The sequence below is a fragment of the Passer montanus genome, unplaced genomic scaffold (genome assembly GCF_014805655.1).
Source record: "Passer montanus isolate IOZ18808 unplaced genomic scaffold, ASM1480565v1 scaffold1, whole genome shotgun sequence".
NCBI classification, from domain to species: domain Eukaryota; kingdom Metazoa; phylum Chordata; class Aves; order Passeriformes; family Passeridae; genus Passer; species Passer montanus.
This window is the reverse complement of record NW_024356504.1, coordinates 8,090,113-8,107,049: the sequence shown is the minus strand read 5'-3', so window position 1 is coordinate 8,107,049 and position 16,937 is coordinate 8,090,113. Positions and strand designations below refer to the sequence as shown.

The 16,937-nt window shown below is 39.3% G+C and overlaps 1 protein-coding gene across 7 annotated transcripts in view; it reads left to right on the top strand.

Moving 5' to 3' along the window:
- The window catches only part of MAP3K20 (mitogen-activated protein kinase kinase kinase 20), a 92,385-nt gene that overhangs the window by 23,750 nt on the left and 51,698 nt on the right, over positions 1 to 16,937 (top strand). For all 7 annotated transcript variants that reach the window (XM_039701212.1, XM_039701202.1, XM_039701232.1 and 4 more), the window contains exons 3-7: positions 6,082 to 6,169; positions 10,349 to 10,450; positions 11,218 to 11,283; positions 12,230 to 12,258; positions 12,375 to 12,512. In XM_039701212.1, the coding sequence (XP_039557146.1) occupies positions 6,082 to 6,169; positions 10,349 to 10,450; positions 11,218 to 11,283; positions 12,230 to 12,258; positions 12,375 to 12,512 (423 nt within the window). The remainder of the gene's footprint in view (positions 1 to 6,081; positions 6,170 to 10,348; positions 10,451 to 11,217; positions 11,284 to 12,229; positions 12,259 to 12,374; positions 12,513 to 16,937) is intronic.

Here is a 16,937-nt window from a genome sequence, read left to right as displayed (position 1 = left end):
CCCATTGAAGCACTTGGTAACTGCTTATTTGCAGGCAAAAAGTCTCATTGAGGATTCTTTGAAGTGCCATGCCAACCATAGTTTTAAAACTATGATTGCCTACAGGAAGAGATAGTAGCACATATATGCTGGGAGTGTGCCCAGCACTTAAAGCACTTGGTAACTGCTTATTTGCAGGTAAAAAGTCTCATTGAGGATTCTTTGGCTTTGCCATGTCCATGTGATTTTCCTCTCGCATTGTTAGTATTAAAGACTATTTAATAGATTTAACAAAAATTCTCTGAACTGGACAATCAGTATCCTTTGCCTGTTATTTGGGCCCCCAAAGCACAAAATTCTTGTTTATATATTTTTCTGTAGAAAACTTTATGGGAACAGACAAATCAGTAGGCAAAGTCCTAAATTTTTATTTTGTATCTGCACAATTTTCTTTTCTGTGTTCAAAACTGTAATAATTACTTAACATCACTGCTATATAATTCTTGGTAATAATTTTACGTTTCTGAAATTCTCTAAGTATCCCCTTATTGCATATTGAGAAGATAATTTGTTAGCAATGACAGATGCTGTGCTTTTATTTCATGATGATATTTTATTTCAAAATTATATTTTGGGCTTGTTGACCTAGAGAAACACAAGAGGTGTCATCCTTTATTAGACATCAGTAAATTCACAGGAAAGGATTCATGAGACACTGGAAATGGACATGGACTGGATATATTTCTGAGCAGGAGTGTAGCAATAAAGGTGTAGGATTTATATGTGTTAGCATTCTGTATCTTTTTTGTATGTGATTTTCACTAATAGAAATGATTTTACTGAAGCATCAGCTGGCCTCTTCCAGCTGCCCTTGTATTAGACTGCAAAACCCCCTGAGAGCAGCTAAGTTGCAACTCTCCCAAGAGCATGACAAAGGTCAAAGCCTTTAAAATGCTACAAGACTTTGGAAAAAAAAATATTTCTAAAGCTGCCTTAAGTGTGTCTAAATATCTCCTTAATAAACATGGCAAACAGTTCTCTGGAAAATTAAATAGCCGAACTTTTGCACAATGTAATAATATATATTATAAGGCAGTTAAGGAGGTTGTATTAATCAGATTAAATAGCTAACTTGTATAACTCTGTAATTTTGCATGGAGTGAAGGTGCCACTTGCTGTGTGGTTCCCTGATTTACTAACAGGTGATGCAATGGTCTCACAAGGGGCTGCAGCTATTTCCTCTGTTAATCCCAAACCGGTGTGCTCAGACCAGGGTGGAAAGATACTTTACTCTTTCCAGTCAGCTGTTCCAAAAGCACCTGGAAGAAGTGGTGGTTGGGTTGGAAGAGTTGCTTTGGGCTCAGTTTGTCTGGACCCATGCAAAAAAAACCTTTTGGTACTGAAAAACTCTGTGAACAGGTGTCCTTTTGCAGTTCCAGCTGTGCTGCTGGAGCAGACTGCCCAAACCCTTGATCACTTCTCTTGACTACAAGTGTGAGCGTAACAAATTTCTAATATATTTCCACGGAGAACCAGAGTAACTGAAATATGCTGAGTTGTTTGGTCTTTGCTAACTTTAACTGCCTTGGGATAGGGAGCTCTAACAAGAGCAGCTGCAGCTGCTATGAGTAGCTGGCAAGCAACAACACAGCTGTACGCAAAGTGCCTCCGTCCACATCCTTACAGTCTTTGCGGCTGCAATTAAAGATCTGACGATGTGGCCTTGTCTGATTCCCAAGTAATGCCAGCTCAGCATCAGGTGGCCACTGCCCACATCTGCAGTCAGCACTGACCTTGAAGACCTCGTTAGAGCTGAACTGCACTTGCTGCTTTTGCTGCGCTGGTACAAGGCAGAGCAAAAACAAGTGAGGGCTTGGGTCATCCTGGTGAGCTCAGGCTTGTGCTGCTCATAATGAGACCACGCTGTCCAGGCAGCTTGCTTTGTCCCCTCATCTGCTGCTGGCTGTGCTTAGAATTTGTGTTGTGATTTCTGTCCAGCTATTGCTGAACAGACAAGAGCTGGAGGAGGACCTTGTTTTTACCTGCTGAAGCACCTGAAGATATGGTTATTCATGCATGGTTGTTTGTACTACAAGGTTAAGAGCAGTGCTAGTGGGTCTACAAGCAGCTCTGGGGTGATGTCAGTCTTAGATGATGTAACTGTCATTTTCACATATGTCAGTAAGTAGAGATTAAACAGGCATAAAACCAAATTACCTGTTAAACACTGTGATCCATACCATGGTTCAGAGGACACAATTACACTGTTTGTACACTTAGGGATTACCTGAATGCCAAACTCTTACACTGTGATTGTTTTATGAATTGGCTTGATTTACAGTAAGCCAGTAAGTGAGAATTAAATGAAAAAGTTTTCAATGTAATTTGTTCTGACCTTGGATTTTGCAGTATTTGAATTATGTAAGCAGTGGATTAGGTTTGTTTAGAAATCTGAATCCCTTTGCCTTTAAGAAATGTTGTGCAGTCTGTAATCCCTTCAGCAGGACTCAAGAGAGGAACGTAATTTCATCCATACCTGGGATGTAAGTGCAGTATGAACAATTTTAGTATAGTTTGGTGGTCAGTAACAGGCTGTTACTAAGCTTATCAAGGCACTAAGCATAATATTCAACTCTGTTGCAGTTACCTTGTGTGACTGTGTGTCTGTGTTATGTCCAGGGAGTTTGTATTTATGTGTTTGGATGTCTTTCATTCAGCTGAACTGACACTTGTTCTGCTTCAATCCAACCTTCAAAAAAAAATTCCGTCTTTCACATAAAAAACTAATGTAATGAAGTAGTTGAATACTTGTTGCTTGTCTTCACTATTTAAGAAGTGGTGCTCATTTAACTTGCATGAGATAGATAGCAGCTTTACTGAGGGAAGAGTGTCATTGTCATGCCCAAGCCAGCAAGGGCTGACTTCTTCAACAGCTTGTAGACAGGTAGGTGCATGACAGGATTTCCTTCCAAGCATTTAGGAATTTTGGATTAAAGTACAGTTTTGATGCTTAAAGGTTATTCTAAATATTCTTGTTAGTGTCTAAGGGACCTTTGAAATACCAGTCTTTAACCACTGCTTTGTAATTTGCTATCTGAAAGTAATTTTCATTGAAATATGGCACCTTCTTGTCAAAGATAGTACAAAAGCTTCAAAGATATGAACTGGCTTGCATCTGATTCTCACTGTAAGGAATAAGAGTCTTTAAATTGGCTAATACAGTTCACAGCTGATCACAGCAACAGAAGAGAACAAAACATGAAAGGAATAGTCTAGAATCAGTAGTGCTAACAACAGTATAGTGATTAAAAGTATTTAGAGAGGATTTCTTTGTAATATAATGGTCCTTAGGAAAAGCTGGAAATTTTTTTACCCCACAATTCTTCATTGTCATATCCGTGGGCATTTAGAAGGTGCTTCTCTGGATTTCTTAGATAGAAGCTTGCATTGGTATCTGTTAAATCTGTTAAAAGATTAGAGTATGAACATCAGTGTGAAGGTTATGGTATTAGCTGTGGTCGACACAGCATTTTGTCGTAGTTCTGTAGTGTGATCTGAGTGTATATAACATAAATAAGATAATCTTAAAAATATTTTTTTGCATTTCCAAGTGATAAAAGCGCTGTGTGTCTGTGCCTGTGGCAGTGAAGTACTCATCTTCTTGGCCTCATCCTCATATTTTGATTGCAGTCCCTGTCATGGTAGCACTGGGTGATTGGTTGGTCAGGGGTTTGCTGCAGTGCAGCCCCTCCTGTTGTCCACTGACTCTGATGTGCTTTCACTGCATCCAGCAGCATCTTGTGTGAGCTGGAGAGCAGTCACTGGGTTCTGCACATAGCTGTGGCAGGATAGGGAGCTATGGAACTTGGATTTGTTAATCGTGGGGCATTTTTAATCATTCTCCGAAAAGATTCATCAAGTACTTGTTTTATAGCCAGGGCCTAAATATATTATGCTATTGGAAAATTAAATATGAGACCCATCAGTTTAATTCTAATGACCTGTAAGTACTTGTATTTTAAACACCATAACAGATGGCATGCTCACAGCTTTGAAGATGTGGTGTATTTTAAGTATTTCACAAGATGGTTTTATTCCATTCCTCTTACCAAGGTGTTAATGAAAAGGTGGTTTAGATAGGTTTTCTAACTGTTTGTGTTATTCCTGTCTCTCATCAGAATATTTAGATAGCCAGTCAAGGAGAGTGAGGTCTCCTGGTAATCTGGCAGTAATGCTGGTAGGAATTAGAGAATTGAAGGCCCAATTGAATATTTCCTAAGGAATATACAAACATAATACAACAGTTTCTGAGATGGAGATTTACTCAGTGGTCATCTGCATCCTCCAGCCTAGGGAAGGAGGTTGGAGTATAACTCATGACTTGTGCTACTGCAAGAGTTGCTTGTCTTGGGAGGATGTGGGGCTGCAGTTGTAGGGCAGAGCTCCTTCTGCTGGCAGATCCCCTGACTGGCTGAGTCTTGAGTGTTGCTGTTTACCTGCAGGTGAATCTTCCCACATTTGCTTAGATAGCTGCCATTTAAATTATTTTGTGGCCTTTTAGATTCACAGCAAACAGGAAGGCTATAGCAGTTTTTATGCAGAAACCCATAGTGCATCAGCTGCTGCTATTCTAATAAATTTAGAGCTATAGCAAACCAATATTTGTTTGGCCTGTGTTTTGTAGGTGGTACCAAGATACATGTGCTTATGTGCATAATTACAGATGAAGGCATTAGATGACTCAGTTTTTTGCTGTTGTTGCTTAAAGACTTTTTTGAGTAACTTCAGCACAGTTTTGAAGACTTTAGCTAATGCTCAGACATTTACACATATGCAATTAAATCCTAACTATAGCTTTGAGCTTAACTTAGGTTACAGTAACTCCTCATGCTGCTTAGCCTGCCCAACAAGAAAAACAGTATTACCATCAAGTGAGTAATCTTTTTTCACAATACCAGAAAATTACCTTTTAAAATGTATGCTGTTTTCAGCAAATCATACTGCAGACTGACTTACCTACAAGTCCATAAAATAAATTATTTGATCACATATCTGAGAACATGTGTGAAGACTCACCTGTGGGCAAACAGCAACACTCCCACTGCAAGTCAAAGGATCTGTGAAGGGATCTGTCAGATACTTTTGATAAGTTCTGGGGAGTTTATTGTGATCTTGTTTTTGTTAGATGCTCTTGCATGGTGTAGAGTTAACATTAAAGTCTTAAAGCATTACTGTGAAGAAAAATATAAAGTAGTACATATCTGTATTTGCATAATATGTATATTTGTATAAAAACATGTCTGAAATCTGTTAAATATTTGTTTTGATGCACTGCAGAGGTGAAACTGTTGAGAGACCTTCCTGGAAATACATGACCTTTTTTCTCAGAAACTGCAGGGCTTATATGTGTAAATTTCTGTGGATGCAGTCTCATTGTCTTACAGTCTCTTGCTCAAACCCAGCAGCATTGTTCAAGTTGAATTTGAAGGTTTTGTGTATTTATCCAGAATTGCCAAAGATCTGTAGTCTGCTTTGAGGAGCAATTTCAGCTGCACTGCTGGCTATTTGGCAATCTCAAGCATGCTTGCTCTGTGTATTTAATCAGACTCCACAGCGCATGCCTGGAAATTCCACATTTCCAGTAAACATTGGATGGAGCTCTGTGTGCATGGTATGCTGTAACAGCCTGGAGTGCTGGACTCGCTGAACCCATGGTACTTTGTGCATAAACACAAACTCTGGATCGGACTGCTGCTGCTGTGCCAAAAATCCCACATCTTTCTTGGAACAAAGTTCTCCAAGATCTTCAGTTTTTCCAGAGACTTAACTTCCTACATCAGTGCCTTGGCCATGAAAGAATAGTCTCACATCTATTTTTCCCACCCCCCCAAACATACAAAGCATTAATCTGCCAAACTTTCTCACTAGGTTTTCAAATGCCAAGCATTTGTGAACAGTCTTTCCTAGATATGTGTGTGCTTATATATATGCACATAACATGCTGTATATGTGTATATGCAGTGGGGTATGAAATAAGCTATCATAGTAAACGAACCATTCTGAATTGTCTAACTTGTTTGTTTATTTGTTTGTTTTCAACAGGCAGAAATACTCAGTGTGCTCAGTCACAAAAACATCATTCAGTTCTATGGAGCTGTCATTGAACCTCCAAATTATGGCATAGTTACAGGTAAGGATTTTTGTCTGACCTTTTTCTCGACTCTGTAAAGTTGCAATGTTACAAGGTTATCTTCAGTGTTACTCAATTGCAGTGTTTCATTAATTGTTCTGGTTTTCTTTAAATGTTAAGAGTGCTTGGCACTACCTGCCTCAATGTGATTGGGAGTGCAGGAGGTGGGAACGTGTCTGGGAGCATAGCTGGAGGCAGCATGGGGGCAGGTGAGGCCTAGGGTGTTCTTAGTGCCCAAATGCAGGACTCCTTTAAACAGTACCTTCACTGTGTTCTCTTACCCTGTTTGGAGAATTGCTTTCTCATTCTAATTGGTGTGTCACAAAAGTAGAGGTTCTCATGATACAAGTTCTGGCTGGTTCTGTGAGGAAGGCGGGCTGGGTGTCTGCTCAGAGCCAAGCTGCCCCATGAGTTCTGCCTGCACTGAAAGTAGGAGAATTTGCATTGTGAGGTTCCCAATGGGAAGAGCTTGAAATAGGGTCAAGGGTTAATAAGGCATTGTAAGACAGCTCTCTTTATACATAGGAAACTAGGTTTTGTTTGTTTTGATATTCCTAGAATTATGCGGAAGTTGCTTTTTGTGTTATTGTTGTGGTATTTTGTTGATGGGGGGTTTTTTTCCTATCACCATTTTAAGCTTCCTGCTCTTATCCTGGGAGATGGTCCAGATATAGAATTTTCTCCCTTTCCTGTATGGGACAAACAACGTAAGATAGGAGTAGAAAGTAAACCCAAAGCAAAGACATTTCCCAACTGCTCAAACAAATGTTTGGAGAGATAAAACCCATGAAAGCGTGGATTAGGAGGCATGTTTTGGCATGTCTCTAACTTTCAAAGCTCAGTGTGAAGGGTAGTCTTTTGCATGTGGCACAATCTAACACAAATTTGAGTCACTGCAAGTCAGGTTTTTGTTGGTTGGTGGTCAGAACTTGTGAAAATTCAGTTATTTCTACCTGCCTCTTAGACTTCTGCTTATCACAGCAGATGGCAGTGTAATCTGAAATGCAGCACATTTCAGGGCATGGGGAGCTTTGCTTACCCAGGAGTATCAGCCTACTGGAGGTCATGGTGTGGCAGACAGCATTCCAGAGGTGCATGGGTGACCACAGTCTGCACCACTTAGAAATGCACTGATGATGGCATATAGACAGGAATTTGAATTCCTTCTGAAAGCAATAAAATTAATAGAAAGCCAATAAATCAAGCAATGTAATTTTACTATCCTTTTTAATGTAAGTGTAAACCAGCAAGCAGAGTAGCAAAGGAGAGGTGTAATCAATGACCTGGGATGATGTCTAGATCAGAAAACCTCAGGTTGATCTTGTCAGTGTTTGGAGGGCATATAACCTGCTTACCAGTCACAGGACAGACAGCAACTGAAGTAATTCACTGTGCTGTTGAGAATGGGGACTCTTTAGCTGCCTGTGAGAAAGAGACTAAGGTGTGTAGTTCAACAGATTTGTTCCACAGGGAACTCTGATCACACCTGGCTAAAGAAGAAAGAGGTTTGGGGGTTTCTTAGCAAACTGTTGATTCTCCCTGCAACTTCTAAGGAGACTGGAGTCCTGTGGATTGGAATGGAGGCAAGGCTCCATTTCCCCACACCATTTTCAAATGAGAGAATGGCTACTGATAAAAGAAATGTTAATTACATTTCAAATGTCTTTTAGAGGGGTTTTCACTTTGTGATCTTCTGGATGGCCTTCAGTGTTGCAGACAATCCTGTGTTTAGTCAGAGATTCGTTTCTTGAGAGAGAAAATCCCAAATAAGAAGAAATCTTGAGAAATTAGTGTTTCTTCAGAGTGATGGAGATGAGAGCATTCAGCCAAGTACTAGCATATACTGAGCATTAGCTGCATGTAATATCTCATGTGGAATTAAAAATATGTTTTCCTCCTTGGATGTATGTCAGTGTTCCAGCTCATCCTGCTGCCTTGTGAGCTGCTGTCATGGATCCCATCACTCTAGATGTTACTGGCCATCTCTCAATATGTAGCTTTCAGATATGGCTTTTGGTCACAGCACCCTCATACCAAAAGGTTCTCAGAGCTTGTGCCCCCAATGCACAGAACCATATGTATGCCACCACATCACAGGGTGGGTCCGGGAAGGCAATCAGAGCTTTTCTTTCTAAAGCAAATGTTTCTTTTCCATTATTTGCAAAACTGTCCTTGCAATATGCTTTCCAAATCCACAAGCTCCTAGTAAATATCTGTGGCACAATAAATATATTTAGAAATATATTTTTAGAAATATATATTTATAAATAGATAAAGAAATACTAACAGTGGGGCATTGTTGAGTGAAGCTTACTTGCCTCTGTTCACACAAAGTGGCAAAGGGCTGAAGGAGCTGAGTTGTCCCTTGACCCTGATGGATCGAATTATGCATTGTAAAGGCATGCAAAGCATGCAGCCAACCTGTTCCTGAAGAATCCATTTATAAGACAGATAATGACATCATGGGTAAAAAAAGCTTCTGTTTTAATTGTGGAAATGTGCAGGTCAGCAGTTTACTCCTCTCTCGGTGACATCAGAAGCAACACGTCTGTCCTTGCAGTGGGAGGTTGTGCAGCAGTGATCCAAAGCTGACTTGCACTTGAGTGTTTACTTTCAAAGGACTTGCTATTTTCTCCCTCTTTCATTTAGCACTGGAGTCTTCCCATCTGACCTGCCACATTCTAGGCTGCAGATTCAGTTTGGTCTCAGTTTCCTTCCCCACGCAGTGATCTCCCAGTGTTTTTGATTTCTTTGGTTAGGCACAATGGAAATTTTTGTATGCATTTACACTATCATGTACCAATCATTGATTAATATTATTATTAACAACAAAATTCAGACACATTTTATAGTCTTAAAGGCAGTGATTTTGTGGCTGCTTTGAAATAATATGAAGATTTTGAGAGTCTTCTAGGTAGGTTCTAAATTCTGCCTGAGAAGCACATTGAATAGCCTTGGGAGAGAGGGACAAAAGGTTTAAGTTGCTCCTCGTATCCCCCTGGTCTTTGTGCTACTTTTGCTGCACTGGGTGGCATCTGTCTTCCCTGTCATTGCAAACAGATAAAAGAAAATGTATCAGCTGTTTCATCTTGCAAACCTCCTGTTGTGTTTTTGGTGAAACATGAATGAATTCTAAATAAGATAAAACTTATTTCTATTAATATTTCATATTAATAAATGCCAAGCAGAAGAGCTACAGGCTTTAAACTGCTGCAGGTCACCTGCAGCACTAGAAAATCTGTCCTGCTTATCTCAGGGTTAGGCTTCTGGTTTCATCCTTCTGTTTTTTCATGAACAAATTATTTGATCTGCTGTTCTGTTTCTCCATGGGGAAATAGGAAACTTTCTACTTGCAAACTCTTTGTTTGTAACAGAACATTATATATTTAGCATGTGGCTTTACTTAAAAAAATAAAAGGAAAAATTGTGGGTTTTTTATGGGGCATAATTTATACACAGTACTGCTTACCAGTGGGGAGTATTCTGTGATTTTGGAAACAATGAGATGAGTCTGATATTGCCAAACTCATGTGTTAATTGTTCTTCTCATCAAGAGTGGCTTATTCACTGTTTAAAAAAGTAACAATTTTAGGTTATATGAAAGTAGTACTGTAGAGATTTGAGTTGTCTCCAGTTTCACTCCTAAATATGTGTAGGGCTAACTAGCTTGTTATTCCTGCTTTAAGCCCCACAACTCTGACAGTCAGACTGGATTCCTTCTGCCAAAGTTCCAAACACCAGTGGGCCCCAATTGCCCTTGTTTGTACCCCAGAATCCTGCTGTGGGATTCTGTAGGTGCAGTTATAGGAAATTAAGAGAAGCATTTGCTTGTCCTGACCAAGGAGCATGCACAACCTTTTACTCTGGAATTTGAACTGCTTTGCCTGATCATTCTTGATGCTAGACCTTTCTAATGCCTTTTCATTTTAATGCCTGTTTTTCTATATGATTACACTTTTTTGTGTGTTTTTTCATTTTTTGTTAGTAGTAGCTTATGTCTGCATTGGGATAATCAGATAAACTCTCCTACTATACTGGTAATAATATTGGGCTGTTGAACCCAAATGCTTTGTCATTAAGCCAGAGGACTGCTTTCTGGAACTGGCAGAGTTTCTATTATGTCTTTCAAGTTAGGTGCAATGTTTTTAAATGTCTTGTTTGTTGCTTTTTTTTTAACAGAGTATGCTTCTGCTGGCTCACTGTTTGATTACATTAATAGTAACAAAAGTGAAGAGATGGATATGGATCATATCATGACCTGGGCCACTGACATAGCTAAAGGTAAGCAACAAGAGTGGCATATACTGCCCTACACAGCCAGCAAATGTACAGCTTCCTTGGGCAGGAAAACCTTCCTAGTCTTTCTTATTGAGATGGTAACAAAACAAATCAAACATCTATAAATAAAAGAAGCAAAACCCATTCACTGTTCTTTTTAATACATTCCTTGTTTATTATGAATCCAAAAATATTCTGGAGTGAAAATAGCTTCTGTGATGAGGCAGTTCTGGTGTACCCCTAAGTCCCAAGAGGATAATTTTGCTGATGTCGTGTAATTATGAGATAAAGTGTGTAATTGACCTTACATTTGATTTGATTTGGAGCATTTAAAGAAGCTAAGGACTTATTCTCAGCAAACATACTGAAACTCTTCATATAATAATGAAGAATAAGCTGTTCCATCCTTTGTGTTCTCCGTGACTGACCACACAAGAATCAGTGTAAACTAATAAAAAAAAAGTAAATTCATATCTGGCTTAATCATTTAGAGACATCTCCTTAACTATATATTTAGAGAAAATAACTACATATGTTGTTAAAAACCATTAGCATATCCAAATAGATGCTCTGAGGGACACGTGAGCTTTGGTTAGTTCTTTTTACTCAAGGATGATGGGAAGCTTTGGTTCTCCTTCAGCACATCAGTATGGCACACAGGTATGGCAACTTGTAATGAGTACAACTAGTGGGAACCAGGAATCATGACTGCAGAAATGTGGTGGCCCTGCTCAGCCTGTCTAACCAGATTGTTCCTTTCCTTTGTGTAGGAATGCACTATTTACACATGGAAGCTCCAGTCAAAGTTATCCACAGGGACCTGAAGTCCAGGAATGGTAAAGCAGCAAAACTCTTGAAATGCTCTGCATTTACTGTTACCTGTTAATGTGGCATTTAAATCTGTGCCTGAGCTTTTTGAACAAGCAGAACTAATACCTTGGTTGTCATCAAAGCTGCACTTGCTGAGGCACAGAAAAGCTGATTTCCTCCTCCCCATCCTGAGCCTGTCTGAAGTTCCTTACAGACCTGGCATCATCTAGAGCACTGTGGAGAAGGCTCTTCCAACTTGTGTCTTGCTGGCCATGACTGGCCATGAAAGCTGATGAAGCCTTCAGATACTGCCTGTGCACTCCTTACTTCTTTCTATCTGGAAAGGTTGAATACCAGGAAAGGCTGGCAGACACCAGACACAATAGACTGGATAAGCCTATTATTTCTTATCAGAAAATCTTGTCTTGATTGTGGCTTTTTTTGAGGTTTGACAGATATTCAGGCTTTTGAGTCATACATATTCAGTGTGAAGTCTGTACTTAGCAGTTGACAGTAGTTTCTGAAATTGCTGAACATTGCCTTTTAGATGAAACTTCTACTACTAGTGGTGGGATAGGAGAGGCACAGATTTTAATAATGCAAAGATTTCAATAATGTGTAATAGTCAAGAAACATCCAGGTCTCACCTCGGTTGAAGCTTTTCTTCTTTTATTAATGACTCTTTCAGAGAGCCTCTTGTTGAACCTAACTGTTCTGGGGAAAATGATGTTCATCTGCGTTGCTGTCTTTTAACTCAGTAATGCCTGAAAGGTTTTGCATTTGTTCAGAGACTTGCAGATATTCAGCAGATGTTCTGTCAGCTTCTCAATGACACCAGGACAGGTGTGCACATTCAGATGCTGGCTCACCTTAGGGTCATTTGTCTTATTGAAAAATGAAGTATTTTGCTATAAAAATGTACTGGGCTTGCTTTTTGCATTCTTGTAACCTTTTGTTTTTTTTCATTTTCAGTTGTTATAGCTGCTGATGGTGTGTTAAAGGTATGAACACTTTAATTATTTGTAGAGGGATATTGCTGCTTGACTGGATGTTTCCATGTCTGATGAATGCAGAAGTACTCATTATACCAGTTTAATATTTTATTTATTTTTGCCAGATCTGTGATTTTGGTGCCTCAAGATTCCACTCCCATACAACACACATGTCATTAGTGGGCACTTTCCCATGGATGGCCCCAGAAGTTATTCAGAGTCTTCCAGTGTCTGAAACATGTGACACGTACTCGTACGGAGTGGTGAGTGCCTCATCTCACTGTGCATTGTGGCAGTTTGTCCGTGTGACAGAATTCACATGCTGCAACTACAGCAATTCTAAATAAGAGCAACAAGAAACACCGCAGTTTCTTCTAAGACTGGCGCATCATTTATAATGACATGCTTGAAAATGATAGGAAGAACATAGCATCTTGCATGTTTAGTAGCATCTGATTAGATTAGCAGCATGCCAGTGTAGGAAGTGCCACAATTATTCAGCATATGTCCAAAGGCTTTCAGGAGCTACTGAAAGCATCATGAATCTCTGCTTGTGTTTTTTTGTTTTTGTGGAACCAAAGAGAAAAAGTTTGTCTCGTAATAGGGGGGTAACATTAGCATTGCGCTTTCCCCAAAATAGAGTATCACTGATTTTAATTAAAAAGCAACTGCTCTTTTGCTCAATTGTTTAAAAGACACTGCTGTAGCTATGATATCTTATGAGAAATCCTCTGCTAGGATTTTTCCTGTCCTGAGGAGCTGAGCGCTCCTCTTTCTTTCCTCAGGAAAGAAAAAATCCTAGCAGAGGATTTCTCATAAGATATCATAGCTACACACTGCTATCACTTATCTGTGAGAATAGACCCCATCTGAAACTATAGAAGCCCAGCACTGCTTTACTGAAGGGTGGGGAATCAGGTATAGTTCATAAGAATGTCAGGTTTTTGTATTCGGTAATGTGAATTTCTTTACTCTGTCCACAGTTAAATTCTAGTTTAGTTATTCTCTGCAATACCAAGTAGGCTAGAAATAGCCCTGCTGGTCGCATCTGTGTGCCTAACCCCATAGCCTCTCTCTGGAAGAGGACAGTAAAGAGTATTTCCTTTGGGGGCAAAGAAAAGGAAGTGGAGCTCTAGTTTGCATGCATATTGGTTCATTAACCATTTTTCTGTTTGGATTCAGCAGTGGGTGGCAGAATGAGAAATTCTTCATTACCTGCCAAGTATTGTCTCTTTCTCTTTGAGGAATGGGAAGAGGTAGATGTGAGGGAGGCATTGTGGTTTTAAGCTAGCACCTATGGCTGCTGTCTCAGTGGAGGGTGACTTAAACTTTTTGCCAAACAGTTGTTTATAGTGAGAAGAATTTTTGAGACATGATGTGACATCACTTATCAGTGAAAGTTTGCAAGGAGCCTATACTGTCAGATTCAAAATCCTTGCTTGCTTAACTGAACTAGGTCACAAAGAGTAAGAGAACAAAAGCTAACAAATGTAAATATTAATGTAAACTGTTACTGGAAGCAATCACATATTGTCCAGTGAAGGGGAACATTGCAGTTTCAAAACTGAACAACAATGTTAGAGAAAAAATTCCAGACATGGTTTTATAGTTCAGACTTCTCACATAGTCATCCTAGTTTGAACTAAGGTAATGTTTTCAAAACATTAAGGTAATGTTTTCAAAGTGGGAGAAGGTAGGAAATTGTTTAATATCTTATCATGTCAAGTATTAGCAGTGCCTTGGGAACTGTTGTGAAAAGTTTATTTTACCTCATTGAAAAAGTCAGGTTCCTTTGACAGTTCTGTGCTTGGAGGTAAAACTGAACTATCCTCCTTATGAAAACAGTTCAGTGTTACCAGAGTTCTTTTACATTGTTGTGGGTATGTAGTGCTACTTTAGAATGTTTAGTAATGACCCATGATTTTTTATATATTGTTTTTAAATTAATGTGTTGTACTGTGGGTAGAAGCTTATGAATTCATAAGCACTTAGAAGTAATTATTCTTTTTATAACTCTAGTCTTGGAACACCATCATTTTCAGAGGAGATAGACAGGTAGAAATGAAGAATGGCAGTGGCCAAGTTCTCTGTTTCTGAAATAACTAATATTAAGGGGTTATACCAGCATGAAATGGCCTGAATATAACACTGAAAGTTGGAATCTCCCTATAACAAGTGTTATAACTACCAGGGAAGTAGCTAGGGGTCTGAAAACAAGGAATCTGAGAAAGGGTATTTTTGTCTCTTTAAGTTATTATCATCTATAAAAACAAAATGTAAAGAATCCCTTTTTGAAGCATAACACTTGCCAGCAGCTTTTGTGCTAGAGAGACAAATCTGCTTTACTTCAGTTAAAGTCCTCTTAACAAAGAACAGAATCCTTTCAAATGTAAACTAGTAAGATGCTAGGAATAGATATTTCATTTGCAGTGTTTGTCATCTTTCCCGTGGTTGTCTTTAATTTCCTTTCTTCTATTTTTTTATCTGACAGTCTTTTCTTTCTACAAACCCATCTGTGATTTTAGATACTCCGCTTAAGCTGTGCAAGAGCTTTTTTCCATGAAATGTTGAAGTCTTTCTGCAGCCTCATAGGTCTGAGCTGCTTCTCAGCTGAAATGAATTTTCCTTTTTGTGAACAGTTGTATACGTGTTTGTAGCTAATGTTTAGATTAGCTTGTCCTGCCTTTCATGGGTGGTTAAACAGGCCTATGTATTCTCTGAGATACATAGTCAATAATTTATAATACTGTCATAAAATGCTAAAGCTAAATTTTCAAGGAGAACCTATTACCACACAAAGACAGACCTTACACTTTCCTTCAGCCGTGCTGTAGTTCCCCTTTCTGATCCATTTCCAAGTCTGTAATCTAAACAACTAAAACCAAGTGTAACAAGTGATCAACCCTGAAGCTGACTTGTATGTCACTGTGTGTTGCTCAAAAATTATTCCTTGCCATCTCTGTCATTCCTTGCTATCTCTGCCAGATAGGAAAGTGTATGTGGAATGACAGTGTCACTCTAAAAGCTGTTCAAAATCATGAAGACATATGCTCAGAATATATTATCCTGGCAGAACTGTTTGTAGTGCACCACAGTGTCTGTTTGTGTATCAATATAAATGTATTTAATCACAGAAAGCTCATCCGATGTAGTTGAATTATTTTATCACTTACAAGAACAAATAAGTAAAACGATTAATTGGCTATTGGTGGCCTAGAGACTGCCATTAAATGTAGCAGCTGTTCAAACACTGCTTTAGTTATGAGAACATATGTTATTTATAGAGGGAATGTTGGCCAGCTCCAGGGGTTATCCCTACTTGAAAAGAATGATGCGATCTCTAACTGCAGTTGGATCAATGCAGAGAAGACAGACCTAATTTTCATGCCTAAGGGCAGTACCTCTGTGAGTGCAATGCTAATGCTTATGCTGTACCTCTGCTAACTGTGGTTCCTGACCATTGTCTGTGAACAGTTTCCTGCCAGACAAAGCATTTTTTTTTCAGCAGCGAAGGTGTTCAGTGTGTTTTGTTTTCCTCAGATTACTTACTTGGATGCTCCCCTATCCAAATGGCTCTTTGAATCTTTGTTGGCTTTGCATCAGTGGGGGGACAGGGGATGGGGTAGAGGTGTTGTGGGTTTAGTTTTTCCTTTGGGTTGTTGTCACATAATTGAGAGGATAGGAATTGAAAGCACAGCTGAGCTGACATGTAAATGTGTGAGCTTTTTCTGAAGACCACATATTTCTAAGCATCAGGTTTGTGTACAGGGTGAACATTCATACATTTATCTCTCCTTTCTCTTCCTCTATATGCAAAACTGAGTCCAGCATCTTCAGAGGCTGCAGCTTACTGCACTATATTACTTTGCCTTACTTTGTTTTTCATAACTGTTTCTAGCTTGGCAGTTGGCTTCTCTGTGAGCACCTGCTGTCCATCATCACAGAGATGTGATGTGATTGGGAAAGCAGGTGATGCTCACCATCACAGGTGGGAGGGGAAGTGAACCATGTCAGTCTCAATCAGATTATACACCAGAATGGAAAGATAAAATAATGTCCGTATGAAGTGAGCTGGGGTGCCAATTCTGAAAATAAACAGAGAGTGCCTCACAATAGAGAGGCTGGGGTAAGTTAGGCTGAGGTCCTTGTCTGCTGCTGAATCACCCTGGGGACAGGAAGAGGCAAGTGAGAATGCTTTTTAAAAGACTGCTGATGTGGTCATTAACCTTAGCTGATGATTCAGGGTAGCTAGTCCATGAGAAGGGGTTGAAACTCCTGTAAAGCTGAACATAGAGACACGTCACGTTGGAAGGAAAGGCTTTCTCAATACATTTGGCCTGAATATGAAAATTGCATTGTTGTTAAAAAATTTTCTAAACCCGTGTAAGTAAATGCAAAGGTTTCCAACATCCCACTTTTGTATCTTTTACTTTGATTTATTAGTAAAATGAAGGCATCAAGAACAATCCTTCATATTGTGTCAAATTGCTGTTTTCCTCTTCAACTGTGTGCAGTCTTGGAAGAGTTTTTAGCTAGCACTGTTGGTTTAGGGAGGCAGTGATCTGTTTGGGCAGTGGAAATAAACACTAAAGGTGTCATGATAAAGGAATTCGGTGCAAAATGTTCTGCACAAACATATGTGCATGAATGAAACAAGACAGCTCTTAAAATTTACAGTCTTCTGAAAG